Here is a 23,890-nt window from a genome sequence, read left to right on the forward strand (position 1 = left end):
GATAAGACTTCCTTCCCCAGTGTCTGAACTCTAATCAGCAGGAATCTCTTAATTGAGCTAGGGCTCCCTTTCTACCAGATGGAAGCAGCTTCACTTTTAAATGAAATTTTCCAGCAGAAAAATATAGCTGCCCACCTTCCAGGATGAAGCTGAGGAGGTTTGGTTCCATCCCACAACCAACTTTTAGCTTATATGTTATAGGAGGTCTGCTGCCCTGCTTTTCTCTAGGAGAAAAAATATAACTATTATAATAGCTTATATTTATATAGGCCTTTCTAATTGACAAAGCACTTTCTCCACAACAACCTTAAAAGGTTTAAAGGGTATGTATTAATCTCCTTTTGCAGAGTAATAAACTGAGGCCCAGAGGTTAAATGACTATAAATGACAATTGTAAATGACTTTCCTTGGGATATGGGGTTAGTTAGATGACAGAGATGACATCGTAGCCTAGGTATCCTGGCTGCCAGGGCTCTTTTCTCCTACATATACCATGATGCTTCCCATGGTTGAATAATAAGCTGACTTATTGAGAACTCTCGGGGGTGTTCATTCTAAAGCAGTTGAGGCTAACTCACCCCCTGCCCCATCTCCCTGTTGATGTTAGTTTAGCCTTTGACATATCTAGATCAATAATTATTTCATCTATATTGCCTTTGAGTACTTCTGTGACTCTTAAGAGTCTCAGTTCACTATCTCTCCTTCTCAGTAATTCTTCTATCTCTTTCTCTCAAGAAAGACTCGCCCAGGATCGGTAACTACCAGAACCTTCAACATACCAACCAAATGGAAAGAGCTGTGTGTGTGCCCCAGAATCCTGTGCTTACCTCCTAACAGAGCCATCACATAACTGGGAGGGCAGGCATTCCAGTGTGCCCTGAAGATTTAGGCATCACCTGCCAGGCTCTTTCACCCCTGCTGTAGAGGGTAAAGGGAAATCGAGGCATAGAGGCAAGTTTCCTATTTGAGGACTAATATGAACCTGGACACATTTAATAAGCTTCTCCAAATTCTGGAAGATGGACTCCCTCCCCCACATAGGATTTTATTTGTCAATTGTAAAACTATACAGGTCACCCCAGTAGGCAGGAAAAAGCAACAGAACCTGAACATTCCAAGTCTTAAAAAAAGTGTATAGTTTCCTAGGGGAGGCAACTTTTTGTTTTTGCATTTTCAAAATATTTAGAGTCAATAAGAATTGCCTTTGTTTTTCATTTGTTGATGGGTTTTTACTTTTTTTTTTTTTTTGCTTTTGCTTTCAGGGAGAGCAGGGGCTGGCTCTGTGTCTGTGTGTCTCTCTCTGAGTCCTTATATGCCTGTTTATCAAGGGCCTTAGATAAAAAGCATCCTACCATGTTACGCCCTTATTTACCTCTTAGAAATGAGAGGAAGGGATTGTTAGAATACCCAGGGAATATTGGTGACCTGGGGGGGATGAGAGGAGTTGGGATCACTAGCCATCTTTTTCCCAAGTACCTAAAAGCATCTGGGGCCCAGAGTCAAGAAAATCTGAATTGAAATCTGGCCTTAGACCCTGGGCAAGTCACTGTAACCTTTTTATGCCTCAGTTTCCTCAACTGGGGAAATTAACCACCCTAGGTTCTTGTGAGGCTCAGATGAGATAATTTTTGTAAAGAAGCTGGTACATTTGTAGTAGGAGTTTAATCAATGCTTATTCCCCTAGACCAGGAGTCAGCAACATATGGTTCTTGAGCCATATCTGGCTCTTTTGAGGGCCAGATGTGGCTCTTTCTGCAGGAGCCATAAAGTCAATTTTTTTTCAGGCGCTGTTACAGGAGCGCACTGTGAGCACTGTACGGCTCTCATGAAATTACATTTTAAAAAATGTGGCGTTTATGGCTCTCAACAGCCAAAAAGGTTGCCGACCCCTGTACTAGACACTCCCCACCCCACCTCTCCCAAGGACACAAAGTAGTACAAGGGAATCCAGAACCCATCTTGAGTCTGGCCTCTACACTGATTGCTTTCTCTGTCTCTCTCCAGCTCCAGGTGCCTCCAGTCTCCAGGGAGCCCTCCTCCTTGCCTTCATCTTGGCTTCACCCCACTCCTCCCCTTTCCCCATCTCATCTCCCCCCAAGCTGGTCTCTGCCATTACTAAGGATGCCTCCACAGTAGCAAACACATCCTATTCCCACCTGACTCCCAGGAAGTCAAGTCCACTGGGCCCAGGAACTAGGGACACCAATCCTCTCAATACCAGTCAGTCCAGCAGCCTCTCCCTCCCTGTCCCTTTTTTGTTCCAGCTGACAGCTGACAGTTGACCCTAGACCCAGACTCCATTCCCCAACATCCAAGAAAGGGGCTGGGTCCCAGCCACCTCTCTAGGGAGGTTCTCGCCCTGGCCTGAGCCCGCCCCTGCAGTGGCCACTGCTACCGCCGCTACCACCAGCACCATCACCGCCTCTGCTGCTGTTCCTCTTTTTTTCTGCTGTTGGCCCCCAGGTGGGGGCCTTGACCTACAGGGATATAATGTCTCAGGTCCATGACAGCCTCTCTATGGGCAAGTATGACTTCGGCTGCACCTTGATGGAATTGCGGACCCTCATGGAACTGCATGGCGCTGAGGCGGCCACCTACCTGATGGAGCATTACGGGGGGGTGCTCAATCTCTGCAAGAGGCTGCTGACTTCGCCAGTGGATGGTGAGGCCCTCCCAAGAGGCCCCAGGAGCTGTCACCCTCCTGGCCAGCCTCTGGGTCCCCACTGTAAGAAAGGGGGAAGAATAGCCCCCATCTCACAGGGTGGTTGGGAGGACCAGATGAGATATTTGTAAAGTGCTCGCCACAGGGCCGGTCAAGGTTGGCTATTGCTACTATTACTGTGATTCTTATCATGAAGCACTTAGCACAGTGTCTGGCACATAGTAAGTGCTACATAAATGACAGCTATTATTATTAGTTATCTTTACCATTATTGATTACTTTGTTGAAATGGAAAGATTGAATAAGCTAATAATTGTAAAGCACTTGCTTAATCCAGTGCCTGACCCATAGCAGCTCTTAATAAATGCTCATTCCTTTCCCTCCTGTTTCTATACCCTTATCCACATCCATTCACAAGTGCATCTCAGACCTGCTCTGTGTCAAGAGGGTGCTGGTGGGATGGGGGTGGTGCAGGGCTTGGCACAGTCATAAGTCACAAAAGTTCACTGGGGAGTAGATGAGGAGAGGCATAGAACTTAGTTAACAAGGAAGGAGCTTTAAAATGAAAAGGCAAATTATTGGGGAAAAAAGCCATTTGAAGAATAGCCTACTGTATAATGTGTAATAGGGCCATTCTCTCCACCCATGATTCCTGGGAAGTTTTCTAGAAGCCAGTCTCTTGTGTTTCATTGTCAGCACTTTTCTTCTCAAACCCTTCCCAGGACAGACTTCAATCCAGTCTTACCTAGGTCAGCCTAATGCCCACTACCCCCTGAAAATAGCAAATATTTGCCTTACCAGAGGTCTTGTGGGATTAACACAAGGGAAACAGTGTAAGGCCTCTTTTAGAATGCAGCTTTCCTATATGAATGTGCTTCACTAGGGCTAAAGTAATCTCAGCCTGGATGTCTAGGGAAAACTGGAGTTGGATGAGTAAGTTGGAAAGGAGCCCAGATTTTTACTTCCTCTCCAGGGTCTTGGATGTCCTAATAAATCTTGTTTTTAAGCCTTTTTGAGAGGCTGCAAGTTCTGTACAAATAATTTTAGACCCCCAAACCATTGATAATGCCTTCAGAGTTCAATCTCCTTGGTGGGGCAGAAATCAAGGCTGATGTACCTTTTGCTGTCTTCAGATCTTACTTTCCTGTGGTGTAAATCCTACCTTGACTGAGCTGTCCTAAATGCCCTCTTTTCTATCCAAGAGGGTTTTGCTGACTCCTTCCCATTTTGTGCTGGTCTCCACCTACTTCCCATGCCTATACTTCTGTTACCTGTCTGAGTGGCTAGAAAGAACAATTGGAAGATGTCGGAGTCTGGCAGGCATGGAAAGGTGCCCTTTTATCTGGCTAACTCACTGCTCACTTTTTAAATCTCTTCTCTCATTAATATCTGGTGGGGCTGAGGACCATTTTCACTTTTGATATTGTTTTTTGCCCTCACTCTCATTGTCTATGCACTTTGGGGTATTACTACCTCCCCTCTCCCCTTCCCCAAATATCATCCTCACTCATTTACTTTCCTTCACTTGTATTGCTTTGAAAGTAGCAAATTTTCTCCTCTCACCTCCTACTATGCTAACCCTAATTTTGTTGAGGCGATGGAGTACTCTGCAAAACCCTTTAGCAGGTGCAGCTAGATGGCTCAGTGATAGCTAGGCCTAGAGATAGGAGGTCCTGGGTTCAAATCTGGCCTCAGACACTTCCTAGCTGGGTGATCCTGGACAAGTCAATTAGCCCCCATTGCTAGTCTTTACCATTCTTCTGCCTTAGAACCAATACACTGTATTGATTCTAAGACTGAAGGTAAGGCTCTAAAAAAATACCCTTTAGTGCTTGGGATTCTGTCTGGACTTTGTCTTGCCTGTGGCACTCTTGAACCCTTCATCTGGATACTTCCACCACAAAGGAGAACCTAGGAGTCTCAAGAATTTCATTCAGCAAATATCTCACTACCTATTATGCACAAGATATTGGGGAGAAATAAAAAGATCATAAAATTAAAACTGGCAGAAATCTTAAAGGTCATCTAGCCCAACTCTACTATTTTACAGATGAAGAAAGTGAATAACTTAGCCAAAGTTAGACAGATTATATATAATTCACAATATTTGGCAGTATTTGAAGCTAGGTCCTCTGACTTCAAATCTGGGCTTCCTTCCCTTTCACCATGGTCCTTTCTCTTAAGGGATTCAGTTTAGTAAGAGGAATTTGAAGCCCACACATTTATTATAATAGGATGTGTTAATAGTCTACATTTAAATGTACAAATTGTTTTTCAAATATAAAGTGCCAAAAGAGACCAGAGGAGAGGGGCAGACTGACTAAGGGAGTAGAAAACTCTTCTTAGAGGAGATGACATTTGAACTGGCCTTTGAAGGATGAATAGGATTACTCAAATTGAGATGGTGGTGGCCATTAAGAACCTGGAGATAACAACCCAGGGATCAAATGGAAAATAGAGAGTAGTTCAGTGCAATTCAAATATAAGGTGTATGGAGAAGAATAAATCCACCTGGATTCTCCCAAGCTCCCATCAAGGTCTCCTGTCTCCAATATTTGTTATCTGAGCCTTGCCATTTAGCCCAGAGTCCCACCTTTGTACATCCTAGTTTGGTTTCCTTCTTTTTGGGGGGATGGGGTGGGGAGTGGTATTTGGAGTTTTTGCAAAGCCCTTTCTAAAAGTTCTTACTAATGCTGTAATAGGAGGTAGTTAGGTCAACTTTAAGGTCATTTCTTTTGATTCTCGCTCAGTAGAAACATCTCAGTAAAACAGCCCTTAGTGGAGCTAGTCAAGAGTAAATTATAATCATAGCCTCTTGCCTTCTCCCAGAAGCCTTTACTAATGGCTCCCTTCAGCCCACAATTCCCTGGTCTGGAGCCTCCATGAGGTGCTTCCCTCTTGTGCTTCAATGCTATCATGGAGACCTGTGCTGCCCTACCCTCAGCTGCAGGGAAATTATAAAAAACTGCAAGCTTAAGTGCCAGATTTATGACTAATTTGCTGTGGCATATAAACAAAGTGGTGAACACCAACTGATATTTATTGCCATATTAAATTCTCACACCCTCTTCCCCCTTCACCTCAGTAGAGGAGCCATCAAAGTTGGGAAGAGTGACTGAGAATTTCCATCTTGTAATACCTATCCTCAGGAAATTGCCTGGGTGCTCCCAACTCCCAACTACTTCCTTCCTACCTTTGTTTCCCATTTTCCCTTTCTGCCTAAGTAACCCCAGTGATTGTCTTCAAAAAGAGGAGTTGTGGAGGGACCAGAAAGAAAGGACAAGAACTGGGACCTGAGCCCTTAGAATATCTATTGTCCTCCTATACCTTGGGAGTCTAGTGGAAGGAACCCTAGGCTGAGAATCGGGATATATCACCCATGTTTCTTGTAGCTTCTGGGTATTCCCTAAGAGTTGTCAGGGAGGGCATGTGAGGAGATTCATGAAAGGACTAAGTTGCCATAGAATAATTTGGAGTTTGAAAGACTGTAACTTCATTGATCAAGTAAGCACCACCTACCAATGTACAACAACACTTGCTCATCAAGTGTTGTGCAGAGGGCTAAGAATTTGTGTAGGGTCACACAGCCAGGATGTGACAGAATTCAGACTTGAAATAAAGACTTTTGATTCTGGGGCCAGTTTTCTATGATTCCATGGTGCCTCTTAATTTGGATATACGTATTTGGAAAGTGCCAATAAACCCCTGAGACATTATTAGTTTTAGGCTGACTATCGGCTAGGTGAAAATAGGGTAAAACTTGTATGGGTCAATAAACAGTAATAATTGGGAATATTTGAGAAAACTAGAAACTTGTTTTCTTAAGGTTCCTTCTAATATCTTTATTTTTCTCCCAATACCCCTCTTCCTTCCTTCAGGACTGACCGGGCACCCTTCAGATTTGGAGAGACGCCAGCAAATATTTGGAAAAAACATAATCCCCCCTAAGAAACCCAAGACCTTTCTTGAGTTAGTGTGGGAGGCTTTACAAGATGTCACACTCATCATACTCATCGTTTCAGCAGTTATCTCCCTGGGCCTGTCTTTCTACAAACCTCCTGGGAACGAAAATGAATGTGAGTGTCTTCTAACTGCGCAAGATCCCAGGTCAGTCCTAGCATGCAGGCATTTAATGTCGATTATTGATAAAATATCTCCACTTTGTTGGTTGGGTTGTTTTGTTTGTTTTTTTTCCAGTCTTCCCAGAATGATCAGTTGAGGAGTAGGGCTGGTTAATCTAAACTACATTTAGACATTTTTGTCTAGTACCTGGTGAGGTCCATTTTTACCACAGCAGTCCTCTCTCTCTCTGTGTCTTATCCTTTATGCCTAGTGGCATATAGAATATTGCCAGTCCCCCCCCCCCAAAGCCTGGTTTCTCAAAGCGCACACCTAAGTGCTTCGCATTGTGGGATGTTGCTCAACCTGCTTGGCAGAAATAGTCTGACCCCTTTGGACTCAGGTGGTTCTTTACATGTGACTTACCTGTCCTTTACATAGACATAAAGACTGAACTACTGAGTCTCCAGCTCCTTTTAGGTTAATCCTATGGTGGTACAGGGGATGAGTGGATACCCAAGCCCAGTATTCTCAACAGTGGTGGTTCTTCTGCCTGGAAGTCTGCCTAGTTTCTTCCACCCTGCCCCATCCCACCTCTCCCAGGGAGGGTCAGTGAAAGCATTAGTTCCACTTTCCCGTGCCAGCAAAGGCCTTTTAAGTGACCACTTGCCTTTTCCCCTCCCCATGGGGCAGCATGTGGCGAGACCTTAGTTGCTGGGGATCACGAGGGGGAGGCAGAGGCCGGCTGGATCGAAGGGGCAGCTATCCTGTTGTCGGTGGTCGTCGTGGTGCTGGTGACAGCCTTCAATGACTGGAGCAAAGAGAAGCAGTTCCGGGGCCTACAGTCTCGTATCGAGAAGGAACAGAAGTTCGCCATTATCCGCAATGGTCAAATCATCCAATTGCCTGTGGTTGATATCGTGGTGGGAGATGTTGCTCATGTCCAATATGGTAAGAATCCTATGCCGGCTTTGTGGACAGGTTTCTACTCTCAACAGCCAACATAAGGAATGTTTGCAGTCCTTCTCAATTGGAGAGGAAGGTAGAGAGCTTGGGGAGGTTGCCACAATTGGAGGGTTGGAGCCTGGGGAGAGATGGAGGATAGTGCAGGGTGGGTGAAAACCTTGCTTGGGGTGAAGCAACTGGAGTGATGAAGCCAGCACGTGGCAGCTTTATATTTTAATTAGCTTAATAATTAAAATTTTATTCTTGTAACCTAAGTCCTAGGTTCAATTGTGTCATTGGTACAAAATTCTCACCCTAGTTATAGGTCACCTCACCCTCATTAATAGTTTTGCTTATTCTTCATCCACCATTTCTGTAGTGCCCTTTCATTTTCACTGTATGATGGGCCCACCAGTTCTATTCTTGGCTTTACAGTCTGAGGAAGGAAATAAGAACTATTTTTTCCTTTTTTTTATTTAGAATATTTTTCCATGGTTCCATGATTCATGATCCCTCTCCCCCAGTTATACATGTATCATTGTTCAAAACCTAGGAAATAAGAACTATTGAAGTAAGCCACGTAAATTGTACTCTTTATTGTCAGACTCTAGGTTCAAATTTTGGTGACTTGTAAGTCCTTAAGGAAAGGAATAGTTTGGAGTTCAGAGTTTAAGGTGACCTTTGAAATAAATAGCCAGCATGTTTTCTGGGTTCTGGGGGAGTCATCAGGAATAGTAATTCCCAGAACCTTGAAGGTTCTGGGCAGGAACTTTGTCTTTGGTGATTAAGGTTAGACTTTTCCCTAGAAATGCATGATACCTGTTTATTCAGTGTACCTGCTTATCTATTGTCCTATAGGGAACCTCCATGGGAAGAGCACTGGAGTACTTTCCCACATCCTCTCCTTGTCTCTCACTCTCATTCTACATTCTTTCCTCCCTCTTTTTTCTCCAGGTGACCTGTTGCCTGCAGATGGAATCCTGATCCAAGGGAACGATCTGAAAACTGATGAGAGTACCCTAACTGGAGAATCTGAACAAGTCAAGAAGTCTGTCGAGAAGGACCCCATGCTCTTTTCAGGTAAAGCTTTGATTTTTTTTCTGCCTGTTCCTCTTCTTTCCTAATCCCTGAAGCCCCATCATTCTTCCTCATCCCCTTGGCCTAACTCTACCTCTTTTTCCTTTAGATTGCTATAATAGTGCCACATAGATGGCCCAATAATAATAGCTAATAGCTAATGTTTACATAGAGCTTCCTCTATACCAATCACCATATTAAGCACTTTTCAATTATTATCTCATTTGATCCTCCCAACAACTACCCTGGGAAGTAGATGCTATTATTATTATTCCCATTGTACAGATAAAGAAACTGAGGCAGGCAGAAGTTAAGTGACTTGCCCAGGATCGCACAGTTAGTAAGTATCTAAGGCTGGATTGAACTCTGGTCTTCCTGCTTTCAGGCCCAGTGCTCTATCCTTTATGCCTGTGAGCTGCCTCATTTCTCACTAAGTACTACAGCTTAGATGGGGTTTCTTTGATTGGGTTAGAAAAGGTGTGCAGAGATCATTTAATCCTCTCTCTTAACCTCCTGCCCTGAGAACTACTTCCTTCTATCTTGTGCTCCTTCTGAAGGCAGAGTGCTTGGATCCAGAGCCCACTCCGGCTGCTTGCTGCCCATGTAAACACAGAGGAGTCACAATTTCCTTGCCCTCCAGATCCCTCCGTCCTAAGATGAGGGGGCTGAGCTAGCTCTTCTCTGAGGTCTCTGTTTGCTCCAGTCCCAAGGTGGATAGGAGTACTTTCTGAAGAAATCCCTGCGGAGTTCACAGATGGACAGCGGGGCTGGTTGATACTTGCCCTTCAGAGAAGCTCATTCCCCACAGCTGGGTCCGATGGAGTCTCAATGCTCCACAAAGCAAGGGTGAGAGTTCAGAAATATCCCCCTTTCTCACTCTCTCCAGGAACCCATGTGATGGAAGGGTCCGGCCGGATGCTCGTGACTGCAGTGGGTGTGAATTCACAAACTGGAATCATTTTCACGCTTTTGGGATCATCAGAAAGTGAAGAAGAACTGAAGAAAGAAGAAGATGGTAAGCCAAACCCAGGGCCCCCATTCCCCTTGTTGCCTCTTCCCTCAGTGGATTAGGAGTCTATGATGAGAAGAGTGGGAAGACTGGAAGACTTCTGTTAGTAGACAACTGGAGTCCAGGGGGTATTCCCAGAATGAGGAACCTGTCGGAATAAAGAAGGCAGACTGCCCAAACACCTGTGGAAAAGCAGAGAAGAAACCCTTTTGGTAGAAGGTTTGACTCCCTAAGGAACATTCATAAAAACCAGATCATGTCTTGAGGTTTCCAGATGAGGTTAAGTTTGTGGCCTTGATTCCTAGACAAGTGAGTTAACAGGCCTGAAGTCAGCTGGGGGTTCTGGCCTCAGCATGAACTATCTAGGCTAAGGGAAAATTCAGTGGGAAAAAGACCTGCCTGCATTCAAGAGGGAGAAGTGTCAGGGACAGGGAAAGGGTCTCACTTGCTTTTTTTCTTTTTAAACCCTTATCTACCATCTTAGAATCATTTCTAAGTACCTGTTCCAAGGTAAAGAAACTAGGCAATGGGTGTGAAGTGAATTGCACAGGGTCACACAGTTAGGAAGTATTGGGGGCCAGATTTGAAACCAGGATTACCCGTCTCCAGGCCTGGCCTTCTATCACTGAGCCACCTGGCTGCCCCCTAATATGCCTCTTTTAGAAATCTCATTCACACTCGGCATAGGGCCTGGAAATGTTTAACATTATGAGGAGAGAGACGGAGAGTGATTGAGAGAACCAGAGACAGAGGTGTCCTGGGCTGGTATGGTATTAGAAGGTCTTGACTTTCAGTGCTGTTTCTCATCATTTTCAGACATGAGCCTTTAGAGTCTAGACTTTTTGTGAAGGGGAAAACAGTAAAATACTGGGAGCCATTTTCTTGTTCTCTGGGATATGGCCTCAGAACCCAGTGTGCTTTCTGTTGGTGGCTCCTGCAGTTGAGCAAGGAAGCAGGAATTCATGGGCCCAGACTCTACAGGCCTGAGCAAATATTCCTATAATAACCACCAAGCCAGATTATAGAATAGAACCTGATTTAGGGGGACCTCTGAGGTCATTTGGTCCAACTCAAAAATATTTCATCTCTTTGGGTGGAAGGGGGGCTTTCTACCAGTTCTGCACTTCTATTTCAGGGCCAAGATCTCTTCCTGCCAATAGCCCCATTAATAAAGAGGGACTGACTGAAACATGGGTGCATGCAGTGTCTTTCTTTTCCTGTGGCCTCCTTGTGCCCCACCCCGCCCCCCACAATGATATTCTAGAGAATGATGTTCTTGATGTGTGCCTAATCCTGGGCAAAGCCTGCACCTTGTTGACCATCGGGTCTCTGAAGGATACTTTTGGCCCCTCCATGACACAATCAGAGGGTCTCTACTACCCTTACTTTTTTCCTTCTTGTTCAAATAGGTGAAAAAGAATTCACTGGAAAACACCAAGAAAGTAACCACCACCACCCACTGCCATTCTCTCACCTCCCTTCACCAGACCTCCAAGGCTATCTACCATTCTTCCTTGTCTTGAATCTGGAAGGTTTAGCGTCTTCTTCCCTTCTTCCCTTCCCCAACCTGAGCTAAGGCCACAGCACCCTCTGCTGTCAATTTAGGGAAGCCAGGACCCAGGTTGCTTCTGGGATCCTGTGGGAGACTGATCTGTTCTAACCCAAGAAAATGATCTCTTGGACTCCCCTGGCAGAAACAACCTTTTCCCCAAGTTTAATATTGGGCTCTCTCTGCTCTGCAGCCTAATGTGGTCCATTCCCAGCAGAGGCAGGTTCCTCTTCTCATGGCCTCTCCATCTGTGTTCTCTTCTGATCTGGGCTATCCTCTCTGCTGTTCTTCCTAGGTGGTTTGTGGAGAACCCCATCTTGAACTTTTCTCCCCATCTCTCTTGCTCTCTTCTTGCTATAGTTGGCTTTTCTTCTGATTGGCAGTGTGTCTTGTTTCCATTTCTTCTCTGTTCTGTCTGCATCTGATGGTGGCAGCAGCTTCTCCCAAGGAACACAATGCACCTTTAAGCAAGGGAGGGACATGGGGATGGTTCTATAGAAAGGTAAGACAGTTCCCAAAAATCTTTTCTTTTCCAATCTAGATGACTGGATTTCTAAAAGTTACACTGTCATACTTGTTAGAGTATGCTAAAGTATGTTAGGCTGCTAAAAGAGGAAATGATTATCTTTCTTTTTAAGCTTTATAAACCTAGGTTTAAAAATGAATAAAACAAGCTGGTCTGTATTTTTTCTGTCTATCTCTCTTACTCTTTTCCAGTGGAACCCTCACACCAATCTCACAACCCAACACCAACCTTACCAGGGTCTTGGTACCATGATTCCTTCCATATCTCTCTTCCCTCCATGAGGGGCTTACCAAGTACTCCCTGCCCTAACTTGTACCAGAGGGTGCTGGAGATACCCAACTTTATGGTTTTTGTTGCTTTTTAAAAATATCATATATGTGGGGAATGAGGTGGACATTTCAAAACAAAGAATCTTTATTCAATATCCCTGGCATGTTTGCCTCTTGCCTACTATCTCTGCCACATTCTATATTTCCAGAATTCATCTAGCCCAAATCCTGGCTCCTTGGAAGAACAGTTTGAAATTTTCTTTTGTATTTTGTGTGTAAATACACACACACACACACACACAGAGTAAAATAATATCCCCATGCTACAATAAGTCTGATTCTGGATAATGCACTACTGACAGGAGGCTGATGACAGGGAAAACTCATGTCCTGCCCCTGTGTCTTGCTCTAAAGGGTTTAATCAGAAGTCCATATGGACTAAATTCCTTAGGTGGGATGGGACAGACTGGTTTTAGAGTACTGGTGTAGGTCTCAGAACTGGTGCTCTCTATCCAGCACCAATCCTGTGCTTCAAGGAAATGGGCAGAAAAGCATGTTGGTTTCTACCTGCCTAGCTGTCTGTGCCCCTGAGCCTAGGATCACCTCCTACTTATGTGTGCTTCAGCAGATGAGGGCAGTGATGCTGAGGAAGAAGGAGAAAGCCAAGGAAAGAAGAAGGAGAAGGAGAAGAAGGAAAAGTCAGTACTACAGGGCAAACTGACACGCCTGGCTGTTCAGATTGGGAAAATTGGTAAGTACATCGAGCAGACTTGGGGCCAGCTGGAGAGAGGGAGAGAAAAAATGAAAAGAGTAGGGTATCCCACAAGTTTCTCTTCTACCACTTTCCCCCAAGATGGAACCTTTCCCAGGAAGGCTCTGGAGTGCATTAGAGTCCTCAGGGCTTAACCTGAGAACTAAAGAATGCAACTAAAGAATGAAAAAAGGTTAAAGGGGTTCACAGAACTTCAACCCAAAGAAGGCTGATGGAATCCCCAATTATTTAGCCTCTGCTTCATATTCTCATGTGATAGAGAAGTCATTATGTTCCAAAGCAGCCCATTCTTGTTCTGGTTTAGTTCTAAGTGTTAGGAAATTTCTCCCTTATGATGAGCTGAAATCAGACTTCAGCTAACAAGTTTTTTTTAGCCCGAGTTCTATTTTGTCAGTACTATTGTATACATCTTATAAATTCCTTGAAGTTCACTTTTCAGTTAGTAAAAATTAATCACATTGCTAAAGAATGAGCAGATTTGGCCCCTTTGGTAATTACATAATCCCAAACAGAGGGAAAAAGAGTATTTGGAGAAAGATTTCTAAAGGATGTTTTACAGCTAGATTGTCTACAACGTAACTTGAGATAGTGCCCAAGCAAAAGGCTTCTCTAGCTGGCTTTCCACCACATTGGGTGGTTTTCTGCTGTGGCTTCCCTATATATCAGAAGGAAGAAAATTTCTCCTTCCAAGATTTATAACTTTTCCTTTCACTTTTCTCTCTGCCTAAAGGCAACTTAAGTGGCACAGTGGATAGAGTATTAAACTTGAAATCAGGAACACGAGTTCAAATCCAGCCTCAGACACTAGCTAAACAACCCTAGGTGAGTCGTTTAATCTCCACCTCAGGTTCCTCAACTGTCAAATGTGAATAATAATAGCACCTACCTCCTAAGGTTGTGGAGAGGATCAAATGAGATATTTGTAAAGCACCTGGCACAGTGTCTGGCACATAGTAGGTGCTTCAAATACACTTATTTCCTTCTTTCCCTTCTTCCTTCTCTGACCATACTCCTTTCTCTACCTTGTACACTGCAGTCCAGTCAAAGAGTAGGACCCATATGTACAAAAATATTTAAAGCAGCTCATTTTGAGGGAGCAAAGAACTGGAAAGTGAAAGGATACCTATCAAGTTATAATATATGATTGCGATGAAATTCTGGAGTGGAATGGACTTACTGCTGTAAGAAATATTGAGCATGAGGAGCTCAGAAAAACCTGGCAAGATCTACGCGAACTGAAGCGAGTGAAGTAAGCAGAAGCAAGAGAACACTGTAAACAACAACAGAAATGCTGTATAATGAACAATTGTGAATAATAGCTATTCTCAGCAATATGATAATCCAAAACTATCTCAAAGGACTCATGATAAAAAATGCCATCTGCTTCCAGAAAAAGAATTGATAAGAGTGTGAATCCAGTTCAAAACAAATCTTAATTGTTTTATTTGTGTTTCCTTCCACAAAAGGACTTATATGGGAAAATGTTTTACATGATTGTACATATAAACTCTATATCAAATTGTTTACCTTTTCAGTGAGGGAGGAGAGAGAAGGAGGGAAAAAACTGAAGACTCAAAAAAAATTTTTAATGCTGGAAATTGTTTTTACATATAATTGAAGAAAAAAACTTCAGAGATGGAAGGAATCTATACCTTGATACTGACTGTCCCCCATGCTTGGAAAGCACCCCCTCCTTACCTCTGTCTCTTAGAATCCTTGGTTTCCATTGAGGATTACTACATGGACCCCATTCCACGTGACATCTTTCCTGTTCTCTTAATCGCTAGTACCTTCCTATGAAAATTATATTTATTATTATTGTTAATAGTAATAATAGCTAGCATTTACCTAATACTTCAAGGTTTACAAAGTGCTTTGCAAGGATTACATTCAATCCTCAATACAACCCTGGGAGATAGGTGCTATTATTATTTGCACAGATGAGTAAACTGAAGAACCAAGAGGTTTCGTGATTTGCCTAGGGTCACACAGCTAGTAAGTGTGTAAGGCTGGATTTGAACTAAGGCCTTCCAGACTCCAACTTAATAAATGTTTAATGATTGATCGATGTTAAATATTTTATCCAACCTGTACTTGAACAGAACCCCATGTATGACATCCCTAACAAGTGATCATCTTGCTGCCAAAATAATCCATTCCACTTTTGTATAGCTCTAGTTGTTAAAAAGTCATTCCTTTATATGGAGCCAAAATCTGCTTCTCTCTAGCTTCTTCTAACCATGGTTCATATTTCCACTTTATGGGGTCAAATAGAACAAATCAAATCTGTCCTTCAAATATTTTTGGGTAACCGATATGTATTCCTCCCCAACAATCATTTTTCTCCACTATTATTTATCCTTATTTCTTCAGCCATTTTTTAAGAAACCCTTACATTCCATCTTAGAATCAATATTATGTATTGGTTCTAGAACAGAAGAGCAGTAAGGGCTAGGCAATGGGGGTTAAGTGACTTGCCCAGGGTCATACAGGAAGTATCTGAGGTCAGATTTGAACCCAGGACCTCCTATCTCTAGGCTTCTTCAGCTACTTTTAAATAGCCTCACCAACCTAAGTTGTTGTTTTTTCTTAGAACTCCAGTGTTTAAGGACATTTATGTTTAGTCTGATTAAATTTGAACTTATTAGAATCTATGCTGTCATAGTATTTTTTCTTTTTGATGTCTTAATTCCGTCATCATGACTATGTTATCAATCTACTAACTGTTGCTCCCCATTTTATAGTATTCCATGCAAATATGCCCTTAATCTTTACAATAGCCTGAGAGAATTTGCATCTCACTTTTATTTTTGTATCCTCAGCACCTTAGTGCCTTGAAGAATAGGCTATTTAATAAATACTTATTGAATGAATTGTTGGTTTGAACTAGGCTATTTAATAAATACTTATTGAATGAATTGTTGGTTTGAACTTCTCATCTCTGGATAGCCTTCATCATAAGTTTTCTGTCTGAGCTTTTATTAAAGACCTGCTCTGGGTGAAACACTGTTTTGCTGGGGATTCAGATTTCATTACTCCTTATGACTTAACATATGTATTAAACATTAGATTATTAGATTCTTTGGCAGGGTGGAGAGAGGGGGAAAGGGAGTTATCAGCCCATAATTCCTTTCTCTAGATCTAAGCTTTAGAGTTCACTCTCTCCCTTGCTAATATCACCTCCCTTTTGTAAAGATTAAAATTATCTTGAGAGACTGATTTGGGGGTAAGAATATAAGTCTACTGATCATATCAGGTGTATTGGTTAGGCCAGCATCATAATTGGTAAAGTGATATAGGTATCTATGGCTCTCTTGTGACTAGCTGGGTCAGGCAGCTTAATAAATAGATTTTTAGGAACGCATTATTCAGCCCCTCCGTTGAATATCCCAAAACACCTTTAATTGGTAATAGCTTATTAAGGGGTGGTCCATCAACCTACCCATCCATCCCCATAACTACATCATGGGGATCACTTGGGGAAAGAACTCTTCTTCCCTTTATCAACCAAATTCTGTTAAAAATAGAAGACATTCCTTGGGATTCTTAAAAATGGAGAAAATGAATAAAGCAACAGACTGTGAATATCTCTGACCCAGATCCCAGACCCATGAATATACAGTAATTCTCCCTAGGAATTAATACAGTATGTGAAAAATAAATCCTCACACCTTATCATGGAATCACTTGGTTAAAAGACAATTTAGCATGTACAAAATAGCTGTCATTTTTCTCTGAGAAAGATCCCCTTGGTCAATTTAAAACCTCTGCTTAAAATTTCATCCCCCTCTAATTCTATATTGATTTTATCCTTCAATTCACAATCCCTATGGAGTAGAGTAGAGCACGTAAGCAATAGTTAGCTATTGCCTGTCCAGAGGGCAATAATAGAGTTAGGTTAGCTCTGTCTGGGCAAGTCAGGTTTGTGACTCATCAACTTAAATAATGAAAGGTCAGAGCTGCTCATTCAGCAACCATTCATAAAATATCTACAGCATTTCTGGGCAACTAGTCCTTGTACTCTAGGGATTTATTGTAATAAAGAAATAGAGGAAATAAAGGAAATAGAGCAATCATGTAGCAATATATCCAAGGGAGGGACTAGGGATGATACCTTGCAAAGTGAAGGGAATGAATTTCAGCCAGTTTTCTTGAGAAGAAAGTTCTGAGCCTCCAAGGTTAGGGTCCTTTATTTCCCAGCAGGGAACTTGGAGTAGGAGCTAACGTTGCTTGTATTCCCTGGACAGGTCTTTTCATGTCCATTCTCACGGTTTCCATATTGATACTGCTCTTCGTGATAGACACATTCGGGGTGAAAGGTCAGAGTTGGAAAGCAGAATGCACCCCCATCTACATCCAGTACTTTGTCAAGTTCTTCATCATCGGGATCACTGTGCTCGTAGTGGCTGTACCAGAAGGGTTACCTTTGGCTGTCACTATCTCACTGGCTTATTCTGTCAAGGTGAAGTGGGATCCTCATACTTCCTTTCTGGAGAACACTTAGGGGGAAGGGAAGGTTCCAACAGCATAGATCAGCTCAGGGAATGGATCATGTTCCCTCAGAACATTAGATGAAATGTAGAGATTAAGAAGCCTTTGACATCCATGCTAGGGAGAGACCCCTTCTCCATTTGGTCAGCATTTCAATTGCCCTAGAAGACTTTGATTTGTAATAGAACCCACAAAATTCATCTTGAATTTGTTTTTTTATTCAGGGGAACAAGTTAGTGAATGAGGTGTGGGAGGGATACTGGAAGATCTTTCTTTCCCGTGTTCTGTACTTAGAGCTAAGTCCTGCTGGTTCTCACAGTCCTCTTCTTCTGGCAGAAAATGATGAAGGATAATAACCTTGTGCGTCACCTGGATGCCTGTGAAACTATGGGGAATGCTACGGCCATCTGCTCCGACAAGACAGGCACACTGACCTTGAACCGCATGACAGTGGTACAGGCTTACATAGGGAACATTTACTACAAGGAAATCCCCAAGGCAGAAGAAATTGCACCCGCTACTCTGTCTGTACTTGTCAATGGCATCTCCATCAACTCAAGCTATACGTCCAAGGTCCTGGTATGTTTTCCCCTGACATGAATGTTCATGAATGCACAGGAAAGGGGAATCTCTAAATCTTTGGACAAAGCAGGAAAGGGCTATGTTACTTGCCTGAGATCATATTTCTAGTAAGTGGCAAAATTCAAACACAGGTCCTCTGATTCCAAATCTAGCATTCTTTCTATCGCACTGTAATTCATCACCCCTGAGCAAAACTATGTAAAGACTTATAGAATGAGATTAGGAAAATATGGGTGCATGAGAGGAGCCATGGGTCCTTTAGGTACCCACTAATTCCCTAGCAGAGGCAACCTTTTGGGGAAGAGCTATTTGCATTTATAGCAGAAAAAGTCTTAATAGCAAATAATAGCTATTTCCTTTCACTCAATGAATAATGGGGGGGAAAGACATTTTCTGGAAAAGGCTAGGCAATTTGCAGCTTAGGCCATTTCTCTTCTCCCTCCCCATCCCTTGCTACCCCTAAAACAGGTAAAATGTTTCATAGCTGGGAAGTGACCAGTCAGCTGTTCTTCTAGGAAAGTAACAATCATTCCAGACACCATTGGCTGCCTTTTCTCCCTCCTTTCTTGGCCTCCTTGGGCTGGGACTTCTCACTTAGCTTCCATGTTCTTTCCTTTTCAGCCTCCAGAGAAGGAAGGGGGGCTTCCACGGCAGGCAGGCAACAAGACAGAGTGTGCCTTGCTGGGCTTTGTCACACATCTGAATTTTGACTATGAAACTATAAGGCAAGAGATGCCGGAGGAGAATATATTCAAAGTCTACACCTTCAATTCGGTCCGCAAATCAATGACCACAGTTATCAAGAACCCGAATGGGACTTTTCGATTGTACAGCAAGGGGGCCTCGGAGATCATGCTGCGAAAGTGAGCTGTCCTATAGTTCCCTTTACAAGGCCTGTCCTCCTTCCCTCCATAGAGAGAACTTCATCCTAGCCTTTGGGCAGCTGGAGTCTCCACTCTGACTCTCCATGCCAACGTGGTGTGTGACCACATTCAAATCATTGTACCTCTCCCCTTCTGTTCAGTGGAGAGACTCCTTTCCCTCCCATTAGCCCACATCTCATCCCTATTAGGGCACAGAAGAAGAAAGATGAGACAAAAGGGTCTGAAAGATAGGAATAGACTTTTTTTGGTGTCTGATGAAGTCTATGGGCCTCTTTTTGTTATAAAAAAAAATATTCTTAAATGCACAAAATAAAATGAAGAGGATTCCAAAGGAAATTGTTCATATGGAAAAAAAGGTATTTTTTTCCCAAATCAAATCTATGGACCACCTGTAATCTCTCCATAGATCATATCTAGGTTAACAAGCCCTGAGCTAAAAGAAAGTGAAGGTTTTAGCATTCCTCACATAAACTCTCAAAACACTGGGTACAGTACCTTTATGAGAGTGCATGTAAGCTGAGGCCTGCTTAAAAGTGCAGTGGATTAGAGAGATAGGGACATCTATGATGGTGGGGCCTTGCACAAGAGCCCTTCTTCCCTCTCCACTCCTTTCCACGGATATATACCCTGCTCTTAGATTTCCAGGAATCCACTAAAAGGAGTAGCACAACTCCTCTTCTAGAAGTCTTTTAGGTTGCCACCTGGTAAGAAAAAATTCTTTTCCTTCCACTTGATAAGGAAAAATTAATCATAGAAGGAAATTCTCCTTGATCCCATTCCCTCTTCAATACAAAGCAGAGAATCTACTCTAATGAGCACCATTATTGATAATATCACCTAGTTGGGGACATATCAGGAATGTACTTTTCTGTCCTGGCATAGCTCTGTTCTCCTGCCCCAGGTCAGAGCATAAACCACAGAAGGAAAGCAAAGATGTCCTCAGGAAAGCACCCCATAATAATGACTCTTTAAAACTTTTTTTCTTTTTTTAAAACCCTTACCTTTCATCTTGGAGTCAATATTGTGTGTTGGCTCCAAGGCAGAAGAGTGGTAAGGGCTAGGCAATGGGGGTCAAGTGACTTGCCCAGGGTCACACAGCTGGGAAGTGTCTGAGGCCGGATTTGAACCCAGGACCTCCTGTCTCTAGGCCTGGCCCTCAATCTACTGAGCTACCTAGCTTCCCCCATGACTCTTTAAAACTGAGTTGAAAACAGGTTGCCAGTCTACTCTGAGGAAACATCTAGATCAGAAATTCCCTATGCCAATGAAATCACAAGTCTGGGACCACCTCATATAGTCCCCCTTTCCATTCCTCCCCACCATCACCACTGCAAGAAAAGAGATAACCCTCATATTTATATATTGCTTAAAGACTTACAGAGTAGTTTTCATGAAATAGCCCTGTTATTGATTAAAGTATTATTTTATTTTACATGTGAAAAACTCTAAGGCTCAGGAGTCATGGTTTGCTCAGGATCAAGTGTCAAGGCTTGACTTCTAATGTAGATCAGAGTCCAAGACCAATGTTCTTTCCAGTGCATCCAGTGCATTTTTTTATACTAAAAGAGAAGAAAAGAGAACACGTATGCATCTGATGACATAAGAAGCCTTTTCTGGGACCTTTTTATTAGGACCTTTTTTCTCTTTGACAACACTAATTATCTGCCTTAGGTACTAAAATTGTTCTTGGCCACACCAGAGGGCCAGGCCTAGAGACGGGAGGTCCTAGGTTCAAATCTGACCTCAGACACTTCCCAGCTGTGTGACTCTGGGGGAGAAGAGCCTAGAAGTATTCAAAATATTGGAGAAAATCATCTTAGAAGGCTTAAAGAGCTTGGGATTTGGGATTGAAGACTAGAGATCAGCTCCCAGGTGTTTGGAGCCAAGCTCTGCAACCTACTACCTGTGTAACACTGGGCAAGTCACTTTTCTCTCAAGGCCTTAGTTTCTCCATCTGTAAAATGGAGTGTTACATTGCCTAACCCTTACCACTCTTCTGACTTGGAACCAATATTTAGTATTGATTCTAAGACAGAAGGTAAGGGTTTGGGGTGGGGAAAGGAAGCAAGCAAGAAAGCAAGCAAACTAAGGTCTCAAAAGAGCAAATAAATAATCCAAAGTAGCTGTCTTTAATAGACAGAGACAGATACAGATGTGCACACACATAGAGGACACTCACCTGTGTCTATGCCTTATCCTTACAACCATATGTCTGCAACCCAAAAGTTTACTGCCTGGACAGCTTCTGTCTGGTTAGAGACTATAGAGCAGGTCCTCTTAACCTGGGTCTATGGAGGCCATAAGGGGTCCAAGGATAGATGAACTTGGATGAGAAAATAAAATCTTTCTTTTCACTATACTCTAATTGAAATTGATCATTTCTTCAATGATTTAGAAACTGCTGATAAGTACCTCTAAATTATACTAGGCCTGTATTCAGGTAATGGGCACAGTCTTATTTGGAGACTCTTCTCAGAGCCTTTCCAGCTTCATAGGACCTGTCGGAACCTGTGCTCTCATCCTGGCAATGGCTTTGAGAACCTACGATTCCTTCCAAGTCACAATAAGGACAGTGGAATAAGACTTTTTGTTAAGGATAATTCACCATAGGCCAGACTTTATGGGATGCTACCACCTGACTCTACCCTTTCCCCAGGTGCAAATATATCATGGACAGCCAGGGCGTGCCCAGGGAGTTCAAACCCAAAGATCGTGACGATCTGACAACAAACGTGATTGAGCAAATGGCCAATGAGGCACTTCGGACCATCTGTCTTGCTTACCGAGATTTGAAAAATGAGCTTGACTGGGATAATGAAGCTGAGGTCCTCTCCGACATGACTTTCATCTGTTTGGTTGGCATTGAAGACCCTGTGCGCCCAGAGGTAAGGCCTATGCCCAACCTGAGGGAGAGGGCCTATAGGAGTCTGGCAAGTGGCTATTCATCTTTCTGATTAGCATGACCTAATGACAAAAGTCCCAGTCTCAATGACCTAGATTCTAGTTCAATTTTTCACCATGTGACCTTGGGAAAATTAACCACTTCATCCATCTCTTTCTTGGTCTCTTTTTCCCCCTCCTTCAAGAGAAGGTAATCTTACATCCCACTCTCTGCTCATAGAAAGTAGTAACCAATGTTGAGCATGATATATGGTTCATGTCAGTGAGTGGTAAACAAGGCTAGATTTTATTGGGTTTTCTATCTAAATAATGAAAAATAAAGAGACTATGCTGGATTGGGTTCCGATCTCACTCCCACCCTGTCCACCCTAAATTTTCAGTAGACTTCCACTTAGGTATCTAAACAGAAAATAGCAAAAAGTTTGAATCAAGACATGAATTCAGATCCAGCCTCAGAAATGTATGTGTGTGTGACCCTACGCAAGCCACTTTACATCTGTCAACCTCAGTTTTCTCATCTGTAAAATGGGGGTGATGATAATAGCACTCAGCCTCCCAGGGTTATTATATGGAGCAAATGAAATAATATAAAGTGCTTTGCAAACCATATAGCATAAATGCTAGTCATCATTTTTGTTATTGGTGTTATTATTTATCATACACAAGATTAGCTATAGGCCTATCTTATGACATTGTATGGGCCAAGGGAAGCTGGTACCAAGGAGTTGTGAACTTTTTGGTGCTGCTAAGAATAGTGTTGAAGAAATAACTTCCAGGCAGGAAAGGGGATGATAGGTTAGGTCCAGGACATGTTCCAAGTTATCCCCCTTTCTTCATGTGGTCATCTTTGCATGAGCCTTCTCTTCCAATGATGCCCCTGAACCAAAGTAGCCAACTTCACTGGGTGTGTCCACCCTCATCTCTTTATCTTCCCTCCTCTCCCCCATATATTTCCATAGGTGCCTCAGGCCATCAGTCAGTGCAAAAGAGCTGGAATCACTGTCCGAATGGTGACAGGAGACAACCTCAATACAGCCCGAGCTATTGCCATCAAGTGCGGCATCCTGTCTCCTGGTGATGATTTCCTGTGCTTACAGGGCAAAGAATTCAACCAGATGATCCGCAATGAGAAGGGTGAGGTGGGTGCTCGGACCCCAGAGCATCTGGGATTTGTGACTGGAGGCCAGAGTAAAGAGCAAGATGGATAAGCCTCCGCATAACTGATTCACAAATTCGAGAGGACAATCAGGTTGATTCTTCAATTGCTTTTGAAAGCCAGACTACCCTGGCTCAAAGGACTATGGGATCAAAGAGTGTATTAGAAGTCCTGGGTTCCAGCCAGGGATAGACTTGAGTGTTCTATGGTTAAGGGGTTTTGTTTTGTGTTTGGTTTTTTGTTTTTTTGTGTTTTTTTTTTTGGAGGCAGGGAGGCTTTCTTTCATCCTTGACTGACCCATGCGGGGTTGGGATTATTCATTGTTGACAGGTGGACCAAGATCTGCTAGATAAGATATGGCCCAGACTTCGAGTGCTGGCTAGATCATCCCCTGCTGATAAGTACACACTTGTGAAAGGTGAGACCTGCTGATTCCAGCTTAAGTAAGTCAAAGCTTGACAGGTATGGGCTGTGCAGTAGGAATAAACAGACCTCTGTCCCAAGCATCATTCAGGGGCAGATTCCTTTACTAAGGAGAGACCCAACAAGAAAAAAGGTATACCCTCTGCCTCTGGGAAACTTAGTCTGCTGGGGAATATGTAGGCTTCAAACAAGGGAAGATTAATGCAAAATGTTATGTTCTAGAGCCCCATCAGTTTTCCATCCTGAAGGTTACCTTATCAATTCTGGTCAGGATATGGCCACAGAATAGCCCAAGGCATGTAGGGAGAAGAAGGGGAAGAAAGAGGCAAGAAGTTCAAAGGGGAGTGAGATGAGACACCCCCAGAATCTCGGCAGATGGGGGTAGGCAGAATATCTGGGACCGTTGCACTTAGCACATGTGTGTTACAGGCATCATTGATAGTACTACGGGGACCCGGCAGGTGGTGGCTGTTACAGGGGATGGTACCAACGATGGACCAGCCTTGAAGAAAGCAGATGTCGGCTTTGCCATGGTAACCAGTTCTCTCTTTGGTTCAAACTATGTTCTCCAAACTGGAAACCAAG

General features: G+C 43.1%; 1 protein-coding gene across 1 annotated transcript in view; it reads left to right on the top strand.

Moving 5' to 3' along the window:
- The window catches only part of ATP2B4 (ATPase plasma membrane Ca2+ transporting 4), a 48,679-nt gene that overhangs the window by 7,228 nt on the left and 17,561 nt on the right, over positions 1 to 23,890 (top strand). Inside the window, 13 exon segments of the mRNA XM_044674925.1 lie at positions 2,464 to 2,662; positions 6,541 to 6,738; positions 7,415 to 7,672; positions 8,621 to 8,746; positions 9,630 to 9,758; positions 12,725 to 12,847; positions 17,116 to 17,330; positions 17,696 to 17,938; positions 18,563 to 18,804; positions 21,482 to 21,710; positions 22,686 to 22,865; positions 23,213 to 23,300; positions 23,735 to 23,838. Coding sequence (XP_044530860.1) covers positions 2,464 to 2,662; positions 6,541 to 6,738; positions 7,415 to 7,672; positions 8,621 to 8,746; positions 9,630 to 9,758; positions 12,725 to 12,847; positions 17,116 to 17,330; positions 17,696 to 17,938; positions 18,563 to 18,804; positions 21,482 to 21,710; positions 22,686 to 22,865; positions 23,213 to 23,300; positions 23,735 to 23,838 — 2,334 coding nt within the window.

Source organism: Gracilinanus agilis, chromosome 4, assembly GCF_016433145.1.
Source record: "Gracilinanus agilis isolate LMUSP501 chromosome 4, AgileGrace, whole genome shotgun sequence".
Taxonomy (NCBI): domain Eukaryota; kingdom Metazoa; phylum Chordata; class Mammalia; order Didelphimorphia; family Didelphidae; genus Gracilinanus; species Gracilinanus agilis.